This window comes from Typopeltis vanoorti, chromosome 15, assembly GCF_054136105.1.
Source record: "Typopeltis vanoorti isolate ZY-2024b chromosome 15, IOZ_Tvanoo_1.0, whole genome shotgun sequence".
Lineage (NCBI taxonomy): Eukaryota > Metazoa > Arthropoda > Arachnida > Uropygi > Thelyphonidae > Typopeltis > Typopeltis vanoorti.
This window is the reverse complement of record NC_143563.1, coordinates 83,186,763-83,201,309: the sequence shown is the minus strand read 5'-3', so window position 1 is coordinate 83,201,309 and position 14,547 is coordinate 83,186,763. Positions and strand designations below refer to the sequence as shown.

The 14,547-nt window shown below is 39.6% G+C and overlaps 1 protein-coding gene and 1 pseudogene across 1 annotated transcript in view; both read right to left on the bottom strand.

Moving 5' to 3' along the window:
* Window positions 1–10,208, bottom strand: part of ergic53 (lectin, mannose binding protein ergic53) — a 229,324-nt gene extending 219,116 nt beyond the window's left edge. The window contains exon 1 of the mRNA XM_090404652.1: window positions 10,019–10,208. Coding sequence (XP_090260778.1) covers window positions 10,019–10,187 — 169 coding nt within the window. The 5' untranslated portion in view covers window positions 10,188–10,208. The remainder of the gene's footprint in view (window positions 1–10,018) is intronic.
* LOC150098937 (U6atac minor spliceosomal RNA) lies at window positions 4,814–4,896 on the bottom strand (annotated as a pseudogene).
* Window positions 10,209–14,547: the final 4,339 nt, after the last annotated feature.

Below are 14,547 nucleotides of genomic sequence, written 5' to 3'. Positions count from 1 at the left end.
TCCCTGAATTTTGAATAAGCTCATATTATAGGGCTCTGGCTGGCGCAACAATAAAAAATAAATTTGCCAGTGTCCGAAAAGGAAGCATTCCTAGGTAGAATTGAGTAAGGCATTCTTAAGGAAGTATATTATATCAGTGAAGAAAGTAAGAAAAAAATTAATAAATATAAAAGGAAGAGTGAAAGAAAGATACAAGTAAATAGACACTATATTATATCAATAACGAAAGAAAGCGAAGATATAACAAAGGTGAATGTGTTGGAGTTGGTTAATTTATTATTATTATTATTCAGGCCTCCAAGGAGTCAAAAGACTCATCGAGGGAGGTCCTTCCTAAGACATAAATACTGTCAAGACTCATCGAGGGGAGGTCCCCCCCTGAGAAACACAAAGTTTATCATACCACTCTTTAAAGTCACCGACCGTTCTCGCTCCCAATACTCCATCAGGCAATGCATTCCACGGCTCAACCACCCTCCACACAAGAAACCACTCCCCACCCTCCCGCTCACAGTCCCCCCTCGCAACCTCCAGGGATGGCCTCTTGTCATCACTCCTTCCCGCTGATCAAGCGAAAGAACTCCCCAGTGTCAACCCTGTAACCACCTCTCAACAGTTTAAAAGTCTCAATCATATCACCTCTCCTTCTTCTATCCGCCAAACTCTGCAGTCCACATTCTCTCAGCTGATCCTCATAACTATCATTGTACAGTCCTGAAACCATCTTTGTCATCCGTCTTTGTATCCTTTCCACAGTTAATTTATCCCCTTCAAATCCTGGGGACCAAATCTGAGAACAATAGTCCAAGTGTGGTCTGATCAGAGACTTATACAACGGAATGATAACCCTCTTATCTCTGCAAGTCAGTGTCCTTCTCATAATAGCAGCAATCCTCTGTGTTACCTTCACCACCTTTGCAATATGTCCCCTAAACTTCAGGTTTCTATCAATCATTAACCCCAGATCTCTTGTCTCCCCTACTTCCTCCAGCATAACTCCTCCCATAGAGTATGCAGCATCCCATCGATGTTTCCCAAACCTCAAGACCTTACATTTTGCTGCATTAAACTGACACCCCCATTCATTTGCCCATCTATCTAGCTTATTTAAATCCTCTTGCAGGGCTACCACATCTGCGCTATTACTAATAATCCTTCCCAGCTTCGCATCATCCGCAAACAACTGAATATCCCCCTGCAATCCACTGGCTATGTCATTGATATAAAGGTTAAACAATATAGGTCCTAGTACTGAGCCCTGTGGGACCCCACTTGTAACCCTCTGCCTCCTGGAAACTGCTCCACCATACACAACTCTCTGATACCTATCAGACAGCCAATCCTGAATCCAGTTGACCAATCTGACATCCAGACCCATGTGCTGCAACTTAAATATCAGCTTATCATGTGGCACCCTGTCAAATGCCTTCGCCAAGTCTAAGAAAATTGCAGTATATGCCTTTCCCTCATCTAATGCTCTTGTAACTTTATTATAAAAGGCTAGCATATTGCTAAAACAAGAGCGTCCTTTCACAAATCCATGTTGATTCTCACAGATAACATTACCCTCATCTGCCCAATTCTGTACACGGTCCCTCACTACTTTCTCCAAGATCTTAACAACTACTGATGACACAGACTGGCCTATAATTAGACACTTCCAGTCTGTTACCACCCTTATGCAATGGCACTATCTTACCTTCCTTCCATTCCCTGGGCACCTTTGCCAAAGCCAGACTTTCATTGTAAAGCCACGTTAAAGGTATTGTCAATTCGCTAGCACATTCTCTCAAAACTCGTGGCGAAATACCATCCAGTCCCACAGCTTTACTGACATCCAGAGTACTCAGTATCTGAAACACCCTCTCCTCCTGTACCTCCAGACCTCGTACCAGTCCTATCCCTCTAGCATTAAAACTGACTCCTCTAGGATGAAATACTCCAATAAAGTGTTCATTGAACAATTCCACTATGCCCTCTGCATCAGTCACTCTATTCCCATTTTTATCCCACAATATCATTCTTCCACAGTCATTTCTCCTCCTACTGGCCACATAGCTAAAAAATTCCCTAGGATTTTCTTTGGATCTTAGGGCCAATCTCCTCTCATATTCCAGTTTCGCTTTCCTTACCACACGAGTCACTCTTCTGGCCTGTGCCTTATATTCTTCATGTATCTTCTCTTCACCTGTCTCCTTATATCTCTTCCATAGCCTCTTTTTCGCATGCAGTTCCTGTTTAATGTTGTTTGTCATCCACTTTACTCCAAATTGCGCCCTCTTCTTCACTCGTGGTATACAACTTACCATTGCTGATAACAAATATTCTTTCACAATTTCCCACGCACTGGTGATATCCCGGCCGTCCAATTCCTCCCTCCATGAAACTTCCCGAAGTTGACGTCTAAGACTATTATAATCACCTGCCTTATAATTCCACATAAGTTCCCGTCTCTTTGATACTCCTGCATGTCTATTCATTTTCCATGTCAACACCATATGGTCACTCTCTCCAACTGGTGGGAGAGACGTCAACTCAGTTATTATCAACTCTTCTGATGCTATAACCAAATCCAAAATTTTTGAACCTCTTGTTCCCTCTGTTACATGTTGCCTAAGACATTTGTCCCTCAAGAATTCTAGAAATTCCATTCCCCTATTGTTACATGCATGTTCCTCTCTCCAATTTATACTACTGAAGTTAAAATCTCCCATAACAATCATTCTTCTTGCACTTGCCAAACTTAGCTGTCTAAACATCTCCTGGTCCCCATCCTCTGTGCTCCTGGGTCTGTAGCAACACCCCACTAAATATTCTGTCTTGCCTACCTCTACCTCACACCATACGCTCTCAAAATCATTTGTCTCACTTCCTTCCAAATTCTCCACTCTTAGAGGACATAGGTCATCACTTATCATAAGCAGTACCCCACCACCACCACGCTTTCCCCTCCTATCCTGACGAAAAATGCTATACCCAGCGACTTCTATTCCTGTTGTTATATCCCCTTCTGTCAACCACGTCTCAGTGATCGCAATAATTTTTGGCCAGGCTGATGCTATCTGCGCCACCAATTCCTCTCCCTTATTCCGGATACTCCTGGCATTAGTATAAAGCATATAAATGCCATTGTTTCTATACCCAGCATTATCCCTTCTAGACTCCACTGGGCTCAGTGTTACCTGACATTGTCTCCCTTCTCCCAAGTATCCATTCCCACAAGAGGCCACCCCCTGCTATCATCCTCCCTGAGACACACTGACTTGTTCAGAACAGCAATCTCTCCAGATGCCTACGTCCTTCCTCATTCAAATGTAAACGGTCTCTCGCATACAATTCCTCTCTTTCCTCAAACGCACTCCAAGCATCCGCATATACCAGTCCTCTCTTGTCACACATTCTCGCTATTATGCCATTCAATATCACCGCTCTTCTGCTCAGCTCATCATTATCATACCTAGGCAACACGCACACTATTTTTCCTATCTCTGTCTTCTTCCGTACAGTCTCAAGCAAAAATCTCATATCTCTCGCTGCCCGACTTACATTACCACTCAAGTCATTTGTTCCTACCATCACAATCATCTCATCCACCCTTTCACCTCTCTTAATTGCCATAGCCACCCTTTCGATTGTTCCTCCTGGCAAACACTCCTCACACATCCTATCTTGAACACCACGGATCACTGAGTCACCATACATTATACCTCTTACCATTCCCTCTCTCCTATTGTTTCCATTCTCTCCTCTTCTTTCATTCCCATACCTCTCTCTCTCTTACTGTTTCCATTCTCTCCTCTTCTAGCACCCCATACCTCTCACTCATACTCCCTAAATTCTCTCTCTCTCCTACTCTGATTCGCCTTGCATTTATTTCTTCCATTCTCCTAATCTTATCTTTCATACTTGTGCTCTCATTCACAAGACATTCCACCTCCACTTTCAACTCATCTATCTCCCTCTGCGGGTCAGTCACTCTTAATCTAAATTCACTCTCCCAAACAAAACCATCTCCTAAACTTTCACAGTCACTCACACCTTCCACACTATCAACGATTATTTTCTCATTCTCTCCTATCACACTACTTGTCTTCCTACATTCATTCCCCATTCCTGGAGCAACAAAGTCGGATATCGATATATCTAATGTACTTATTTCCTCCAACTGCCTGCATTTTGCGCACATACGCTCTCACTCTCTTTAACAAGCCACATATGTAATTCCCAAGACGCATACATGCCGCAAGTACTGCATGCCACAAAGTCCGTTATGATATTGCTAATAATTGAGTTCTTAAATGCAGAGGACTTGGCGTTACGCCACTTGCGACTGCTGCTGAATCCACCATCATTCCTTACTGCCGAGTAGCGTAATCTTTAATAATTATTCAATTAATAAATAAAAGGAAAAAAAAAAGTACAAACATCAGAATATTTAAGTACTAAATATAATTAAATAAAATGAAATAGAACTAAATACAGTAACTTAGATTCGTTTTGTCTTCCACCGTTACGCGTTCGATTCAGACGGTACCAAAATATATTATATCGTGACAGCAACTAACTTCCAAAAAACAACCACTGAAGTACACTCGTATTCAGAGAAACAATTTAGCACTCAAAAACGTAGAAAAACGGGGTAAAAAGCAGACTATTTACCGATTAAAAATCACTTTCTTCTGCACAGCTCAAATTCAAAAGGATGAGAAAATGTTCCTGCACTCGGCGCTGGACTCAAACTTATAAGACTTCCTTCGTTCGGTCAAACGTCGTAGAGTGCAATCGCCACTTCTACTGAGCCACATAGGCTCCTTAAAATTGGTTAAGTGCCGCAAAGTAAGCGGCAGTGCCTTAACCTTATATGTACTAGGCCCAGAGGCCGGTCCGTCCTTATCAGATTTAGACCTGTTGATGACTATTTCCACTAGTTGTATACTTTGGTTGGCTGGTATAACATATTTTGGTATAACTTTCTGTGTGTGTTTTGAATAATTAAATAATTATTATTTAATAATTAAATAACTAAATAATTAAATTTAAATAATTTTTAAAAAAATAAATAAAATAATTAAATAAATTTAGGAAATTTAATCTTAGCTACTTAGGTGGCGCTTTGTGAATATAAAGTTATTGTTTAATTAGCCTTGTACCTATACTGATGATGCCTGTGATACTCAGGTGAAAATTCTACGAATAAAGAATAATTTACGAGTTAATTCCGTTATTATAATAGTTAGTAATAATTACAGATCGTATATCTCAAGTGAAGAAGATAAAACAATTTGGAGTCAAATGGATGACAAAAGGAATAAAAGGGGAAATACAGAAGAAAAATGGATTATGTAAGATAAAGAGAGGTGATTAGTTACATGAGGAATATAAGGCTCAGGCAAGGAAAGTAACTAGTAAATTCAGCAGAGAAAAATTAGATTATGAGAGGAGAGTGGCACTGAAATCCAAGAAGAACCCCAAGGAGTTTTTCCCACTATGTGGCAAAAATGACGAAAAATGCTAGTGGATGGATTATCTTGCAGGATAGAGATGGGATTGGGTGACCCAAGCAGATGACGTAGTTGGGCCATTTAATGATAACTTTATTAGAGTGTTCCATCCTAGTATTACAAGCTTTAATCGTAGATGGATAATGAGTAGTGTAGTGTTAATGAATGAAGAAGATGTATTTCAAATATTGAGTACACTACATGTTCAATAAGGCAGTGGGACTAGACGGAATTTCACCATGTGTTTTAAGGGAATGTGCTATAGAAAACTAACTGTGCCAATGAGTTTTAATGAGTAATGGGTGTTTAATGAGGTTTGTACAATGGGGCAGGTTCCTGGAGAGTGGAAGGAGGTAAGATTACCATTGTAAAAGGGTGGTGATAGAATGGAGGTATCAAACTATAGCCCTGTTTGTATATCTTTCTCAACCCTACTGAACATCTGTGAGATGAACTGGAGAATCGAGTGAGGTCAAGTAACATCTTCCCCACAATAGTCAAGGCCCTCTTTACATGCCTACAGGAAGAATGGTCCAAAATTCCCATTGATCATATCATATGCATGTGGAAAGTATGTACTGTAGGATCTTGCAATCATCGCAGTGAAGGGAAGTCCTATATCTATTAAGGTGGGCACCATAGCTATTTGTTACACTATGATGTCCATCACTTCTTTCCAAACAGTGTACATTAGTTATGTTAACTTAAAAGCTTGTGCAACTAATATGCTATTATTTAGCATGAATATGAACAGAAAATGAATACTAGTTGATACTAATATGGAAGTGGGTTTTTTTTTGTATGAATTGGCATGTCACCTCCCCCTCACACACACATATGGAGAGTAAGTTTTTATGATCTGCTTCATATACTGTTTTTTTGTGTGAAGTTTTTCATACCTGCAGTATTACTGAAAAGAGGAGGGCTATGCAGCAAGAATTAGATTCTGACATGTCTATCTATAAAGTGAGGTCAACAGTTTTACTCATTCAAATAGACTTCTAGGAACAATTTAGCACATCAAGTGGGAAAAGGATTATTTTCTAGTTGGTTGAGATCACTTCTGATGCTGCCAAGAACAGTGTATTTATTGTTGCTCATACAAAAATTATTATACGGGTATCTTCATGGAGTCAAGACACTTATCATGGTGACCCTCACTAATCATTATTCAGACAATACCTTCCATACCTCTCCTTGAATTTATTTACTATTGGGGCACTCACAATCCATTCCACTCGTTCAACCACTTACCAGGCAAAGAAACTAGTTCGCACTCCCCCTTACTAACTACATTCTGACACTTTCATGTTATCCTCCTATTCCTAAATAGTGCAGATAGTAAACAGTGACAATCACTTTGTTTCTCAAAATAAAAATCAGTCTGATTATAAAGACCTGGATGCATTATCCTTATTTTATTATCATCGACATACCTCCATGGAGTCAAGAGACTCATCGTCGGAGCTCCCACTCTCAGATGCACAGCTCTTTGTACCTCGACTTAAATGCATTCACTGTCCCTGCACTCATCACACTCTCAGGCAATGCATTCCAATCAATCACCACTCTCCATGCAAAAGAAATCTACTCCTTACTCACACCCACCTTATACAGTTTCCAGGGATGGCCTCTCATTCTCCCCCTTCCCCCAGTCTCCAGATATAATATGAAAAATCTCATCCACACTAATCTCGTAATTATCCCTTACCAACTTATACATCTCAATCATGTCTCTCCTTTTCCTTCTATCTACTAGGCTCTGTAATTTGCATTTTATCAATCTGTCCTCATATTCCGCATTCCAGAGACCAACTTGGTCAATTGTGTCTGCATGCTCTCCAACATCTCATCATCCTTTTGAAAACCTGTAACCAAATCTGTGCACAGTAATCCATATGTGGCCTGATCAAAACCTTGTGCAATGGAATCAAAACATCTTTACTTCTACATTTGAGTGTTCTCCTCCTCATTCCCATAATATGTTGTTGTCCTCACAATTTTAACAAAATGTCCACTAAATTTCAAGTACCTATCCACCATAACCCTCCCCCCCAAATCTTTCATCTCCTCGACCTCGTCTAAAATCCCACCAACCCTATACTCTACATCTCATCTTTGGTTCCCAAAATTTAAAACCTACTCTATGCAATATTAAACTGACATCTCTCACACACTAGTCCATTCAGTCTATTTAGGTCCTCTTGCAAAATTACAACATCTACTCATCATCATCAAATTGCTGCCATGTACCCTCAAGGGGTGTACAGGATATGATAGCTACATGAAAAATTTACATCATTACAAACTTCCTATCTACAATTTTTCTCCAAATCAGTCTGTTACTTGTCAAGAGCCCAACATTATCAGATCTTATATTTCTATCGTCTAAGGCACTTTGTACCGTATCAATCCACCTATATCTTGGTCTTCCTCTGGGTCGTTTTCCTGCCAACCTGGTAGAGAACACTTGTTTTGCTAATCTTTCCTCTCCCATTCTGTTTAAATGACCATACCACCTGAGATTAGCTCTGCTAATGCATTCCTGGATGCTGACAATGTCAAGTTCTTTCCTAATATCCTTGTTTTTAATATGATATTGCCATTAATGCCATCTGTTCGTGCCTCTAATCTTTCTCAAGACTCTCATATCTGTGGTCTCTAGTCTTCAGTCGAGTGTTTTACTTCTGACCCAGCTCTCAGATCCATAAGTTAAAACTGGTTTGAACATCTAAGGGTCAAAGCTGTATAACTGAGAGGAGACCTCCACATAGCCTTTAAAGGAATGTGGAGAACCGACCAAGGCTTCTGACCTAATGTCCCATCCTCACCTTCTCGTGGTGCACCTGTTGGGTATCTACCTGGATACTGAACAAACGAACGAAGATGGGCTGGCAATTTGGGATTTAGCAGACCAAATTGTATTCTTATTGGCTTAAACCAAAATACAACGTCTACTCTACTTCTCATAACTCTCTCCAACTTTGAATCATACGCAAACAACTGTATATCACCATTTGAGCTCTTTCCAATGTCATTTACATACAAATTAAACAACAACAGAACCAAAACGAATCCCTGGGACTGTCACTAGTGACTTTACTCTGGGATAACACTTCCCCATACATAACGTGCTGATGCCTATCAGACAGCCAATCTCCAATCCAACCTCATCTGTTCCAATTTAACTATTAGTTTGTCATGTGACAGTCTATCGAAAGCCTTTGCAAAATCTAAATATACTACTGTATGTGCATCTTCCGTGTCCAATGTATTCGTTACCTTGTTATAATAAATAAGCAAATGGCTAAAACAATCTTCCTTTAGCAAATCTATGCTAAATATGCTAAATGCTCTGTCCATTAAAGAGAATTCTACTGCTGTCCACCCAGTTCTAAATCCCTGTCCTCACCAGCTTCTCCAACACCTTGGCCACAACTCCAGATAAGCAGATTGCCCTATAATTCAAAGCCTTAGTCTTATCACCTCCTTTTGAAACAATTTGCAATCTTTCCCTTCCTTTGGAACCTGGGCTAATCTAAGACTCATGTTAAAAAATGTACATTAAAGCTGTTGTTAACTTCCTGGAACATTCCCTCAAGACACGTGGTGATATATTAAGTCCCATGGCACTGTTGACATCAAGTTTACTCAATTCCTTATATACCTCCTGCTCACTTGCCATCAGTAGTTCCTCTCCCATTCTCACTGCTCTAAAGTTTTGCATTATGTTACAATCACAAGGATGAAATACTTCAATGAACTGCTCAATAACACCTCTGCTATATCCTCCTCAGTGTTTATCATCCTTCCATATTTATTCTTCTTCTACTGGCCACTTATCAAAAAAAAACTCCCTAGGATTTCTTTTAGCGTTATTTGCTAACTGCTGCACTTTTGCTACGGGTATGCCATACCTAATCGGATTTTTTTTTTTTTTTTTTCTAAACTAGCATCCCAGCATCTCGTGGGAACAAAATGTACAAACGCTGACTGATTTTTTGTATGTCACTGATAGATGTAGAAAGTTGTTTCCTCAGTAAATTCCATCTGCGATCATGTTCAATTTACACAGAAGTTTTAATTATGATTGTCCAGATGCAATTTAATGCACTTATAGAAATACAATAATGATGTTCAAATAATATGAATAACCAATCGAAGTTTTGAAACGTCTGAAGTGACAAAAATTTAACATTATTCCAAATTTAAAAACTGTCCAAAATTTCTGAAAATACAATTATAAAATTAATCCTTTAATTCTATCGCTGATTGCAACCCTGTGTTTTAAAGATTTTATCTAACAACAGCAGCAGCAAGGTTATGCCGGTCTCTGAATTGAACCATATGTTGGAAGTAAATGGAACGATCCTGAGACATCGAAGGTTAAAAGAGCTACGGCCGGAAAAAAAGAGCCACGTGTACTTAGAAAATGAATGACGTTCGGAGCAGCAGTAACAAGGTCAACATTAACTTAAGATTAGACAGAAAGTTTAAGAAAATGAAACCATACATACTTCCTTGATGTTCCCAAAACGGCACGGTACCATCTTTTTGAGCCAAATAAGGCCCTTTAAAACTATATTTATATTCAAATTTTTTATGCGGAAGATCACATCTCACATCTACAATTGCTAATAGCAGAACGCCGGCAAACAAACACCTCGACCAACACGGAAGAGCCATCTTTCACGATTACCTGTAACACTGTTTGTACACGACAGACATAGCAATCTCCAACTGCTCCACCTGTTGTTATTCTCATAAGAAAAACAAAATATCAGTGCTTCTCGGAAATCTCAAATGCAGATGACATCTGTTACGGATATCGACGTTGGTAACATCGTAGTCATTAAATCTATTAGAAATCGATTATCTTCATCAAATGCTTAAAATCCTTAATCACACAGTATAAAAAACTGCAAATTAATCATGTTAACTAATTTTGATATCTGGTAATGTTTTATTTAAGTATGTACTAAAACAGTTTAATGTTCCCTCACATTTTTAAACTTTTTTTTTTTTTTAATGAATACCTATCCACATTCCACAAAACCTACCGTTCTGCAAGTGCCGTATTAGGCATTTTGAAAATACCATATCACTAAAGAGCATTAAACAAAGCTGTGGAGCTTTATTTAGAGCTCACCACATGATACACATAGATGATGATCAGGTATAACATCCGTAAATTATTATTGAGAGTTTTTTCACTTGTTTATAAATTAAATTAAAGATGCCAGGAAATTACATTCTTATTTAATCCTTTGTCCAGTAGTAAGTAAACAAAGTTTGAGCGTGAAATGCATTCATTCTAGGCAGGGTCGTCGCCAGTTTAGATCGCGCCCTAAGGCAAACAATTAAATATCACCCCTGATGGATTATAAGACAAAAATATAAGAAAATCTCCAAATGCTATTTTGATTTTATTACAAGAGAAACATTAATGCAAAACGATTACATAATAATATTAATTAAATGTTTGCTCTACGGGGACATCGCACAATGAAACTGTTCACAAGCTCTTCTAAATTTAAATTATAAGCTATGTCCGCCTCTGTCGATATAGTTGCTAGACTAACCAATCTTTCTTGGGTCATTGCTGATCGCAAATAATTTTTAATCAGTTTAAGCTTGGAAGAGCTTCTTTCCGCACTTGGAATTGTTAGCGTAGCGACGGCGCCTACCGCTATATGGCTGAACGAGCGTCCTTATTAAGCTGCACCGTGAGGCATGCTGCCGCTATGCTATACCCTGTCGACGGTACTCATTTTAGGTTATTTGTTTGAGTGTGTGTGTGTGTTGGGGGGGGGGGGGGATGAAAAGTTCTGATAAGGTTCTACAGCAATTCCTGTAATATTTTATTTAAGTACTGTATGTACCACAACTTTTCAGCACACCACGAAGCAAATGATCACATTGATTGCCTTAGTATTCCATAATGCGAAGCGCGCATCTTTTCGGGTGTGTAATAATGTTATGCATAATGGAAAGGACCACTACCTAGACTTATTTCAACTTTTATTGAAACTAGTCTCAACTGATGAAACCTCATCACTGGAAGCCAGACCCAGAAGAAATACCAAGATTGACAATTGACATTTATATCTTTAGGGATGAAGCAAAATGCTTTTCATATTCCCCGCTATCTGTTGTGGTTACAGTGAGGGTAAAATTTACGAGCAGTTTGCTCGCCCTGAATGGGCACGGAGATTATGCATCTTTATAGGAGGCTAATTTAGCTTTCGCTCTTCTATATTTGAATATGTCCGTTACCTCGATGCTGCAGCTTGCTGAACCAAATCATTGGGATGTGTGGACGTCTTTAGGAAAAACTTGGATGCTAAGGATTGTAGAAAAGAAAATATAGGGAATATTTGTGTCTCTATGGACTTGATTGTTTCTAACATACCACGGGGCGTTCAGAATCATTTTCAAGCACTTGTTCTGCACTCGCTATATTTTGATAATGTTAGCATTAGAGGTGTGGCTCCAGGCCGGAGAGGCATAGGTGATTATAGGAAGAATCGTCATCTGGTATAGTTGCAATTTGATTCTGTTGCTGAGTTTGCTATTTCTATTAATTAGCGGATAGATCTGAGTTATGGCTTTAGATGCCTTTGTGCATGCAGACTTGATGTGTTGGTTGAAAGATAGCTTTTTGTCGAGAATTACACCCAGGAAATTTGTTTCAGTCTGCCAGGGAATTTTAGTATTGAATAGTAACACATCTCCTGCAGGAGACATCGGCCTTTTTTTTGAGAAAAGAACGGCTGAGCTTTTCAGGGGGTTGACTTCCAATCTCCACCTGGAGAACCAGCCCTCCAGCTTTAGAAGGTTTTCCTGAAGCTTTCTGGTAATGAAATGGGGTCTGAGAGATCTGGTTAGTATTGCCGTATCGTCCGCATACAGGGCCAAAATGGAAGTCATCGGATTGTGTGGGATGTCTGACATGTATACAGAAAACACCAATGGAGAAAGTAGAGATCCCTGCGGCACTCCAGCAAAGATATGGCGCTAGGACGATGTAGAACCGCTGATTTTATCTCGAATTGATCTATTCTGAAGAAATAAATGGATTAGATGAACCATTTTTAGTGAGGTACCGGCTGAGATAAGTTTGTGCAGGAGTCCAAAATGCCAGATTTTGTCAAATGCTCTGGATAGGTATAGGAAAACAGCTCCTGTGCACTGGCGCCAGGTGTAACTGGTGGTGATGTATTTCACAATTCTGTGGATTTGCTGGGTAGTACTATGGTGTTGCCGAAAACCAAACTGTTCTTTAGGGAGGATGTTTAGGTCATTTACTGAGGTTTGGAGTCGTGAGAGGATGACTTTCTTCGCAACCTTACCCAGATTGGAGATGAGACTGATTGGACGATAATTTTGTGGTAAGTCTGGGTCTTTGCCTGGTTTATGTATAGGAATTACATCAGCCAGTTTCCAGGTGGAAGGAAAATAGTGAAGTCTTAAGATTAAATTTATTATACTGGTCAGGTGCATTACAGCTTTTCGAGGCAACAGCTTGATCACCCTGTTTCAGATGCCGTCTAGTCCAGGAGCTTTATTGTTCTTAAATTTTTTAATAATATCATATAATTCAACAGGTGATGTGGGTGCAATATGGTCAGCACTGGTATTTGGGAGATTTAATGCATGCCTGACCTGTCTGTGGATTTTGTACAAGTGATTAAAGTTTAAGCTGTTATAAGAAGGTTTGCACCGCTCCTCAAGATTTTTTAGTATGGCTTCTGCCTTATCTCCATCTGTGTGGACTATGCCCTGGTTTGAGATTATGGGGGGGATCTGTTTTTATTTTTGATGGTTCTCGATAACCCCCAGATAGAGTGGTCAATAGGTGAGATAGCGGCTAACCTTTTATCCCAAACTGGGTTTCTGTAGGTTTTAAGAGCATCTCTTACTGCTCCATTCAATCTATTAAGCACTGTCTTGTCCTGAGGAGTGCAAGTGTTACTAAATCTCTTCCTAGTTCTGTTCTTCTCTCTGATCAGGTCCATAATATCCTCAGGTAAACGACCAGGATTGGGAACAGGTTTGTGGAAGGTTGCAACAGCTAGCGGACTTAATCTGTTGGGGGTGAGGCTAGTCACTGCAGATTCCACATCTTCTGGTGTGCGTGTGTGAGGGATGGGTCCAATTTGATCCCTAAGTGCTTTAGACAGTCTTTCCCACGATATGCCTGAATGAAAGAGAGGAGACAGGCATTCTTGTTCTCCCAATTGCAGTAGAATTGGGTTGTGATCCGACGACAGATCGTTTAGTGATTTAAGGCTGTACTATACTTTAATGTATTGCAGGATAGCTATATCCAGGATGTCAGCAGTGCCAGACGTACTGAGATGAGTTGGTTCGGTAGGTCCAGCCACAATATCATAGTTTGATCCTGTGTAGCTAGAAAGGATGCGAACATTTTTATTGATAGTTTTACTGTTCCAAGCAGGATGTTTTGCATTGAAGTCTCCAGCAATGACAACCGGTCCTTTCCCTCTAAGGATGGCATCCAGATCTGAGGTTAATAATGTCTTTAATGGAGGGTAGTAAGCGGAAAAAAATTTTAGGTTTCTAATTGAGGTTGTGAGGGCATTAATTCCTGTGATTTCGAGGTTAGTGAATGATGACTGATATAGTTTTTGATAAGGGTGGCTGTACCTCTACCTCTATACCCAAGTCTGTCGTTTCTGTAAATCTGATACCCTCTGATGTTTAGGGTGTCAACAGGCCTCAGGTGAGTTTCATTGATTAGTAATATATCTGGGTTGTATCTATTATTGAATTCCTGGATTTCTTAAAGTTTATTTTTGATACCGTTGGCATTCCAAGCAATAATCCTAAGAGAATTTGGGGCGATTTTTTTCTTATGCATCAGAGAGTACAGATAACATGGATTGGGTTTGCTGTAAGAATCTTTATGTAACACTTAGCGATGGATTTGAGTTGCTGAAATCCTCCAGCATGTCTGCAAAAGAAGACGTAATAATAGCTGATAGATTCGAATGTGGATTATTCGGGTTCTGGGTTTGTGCTA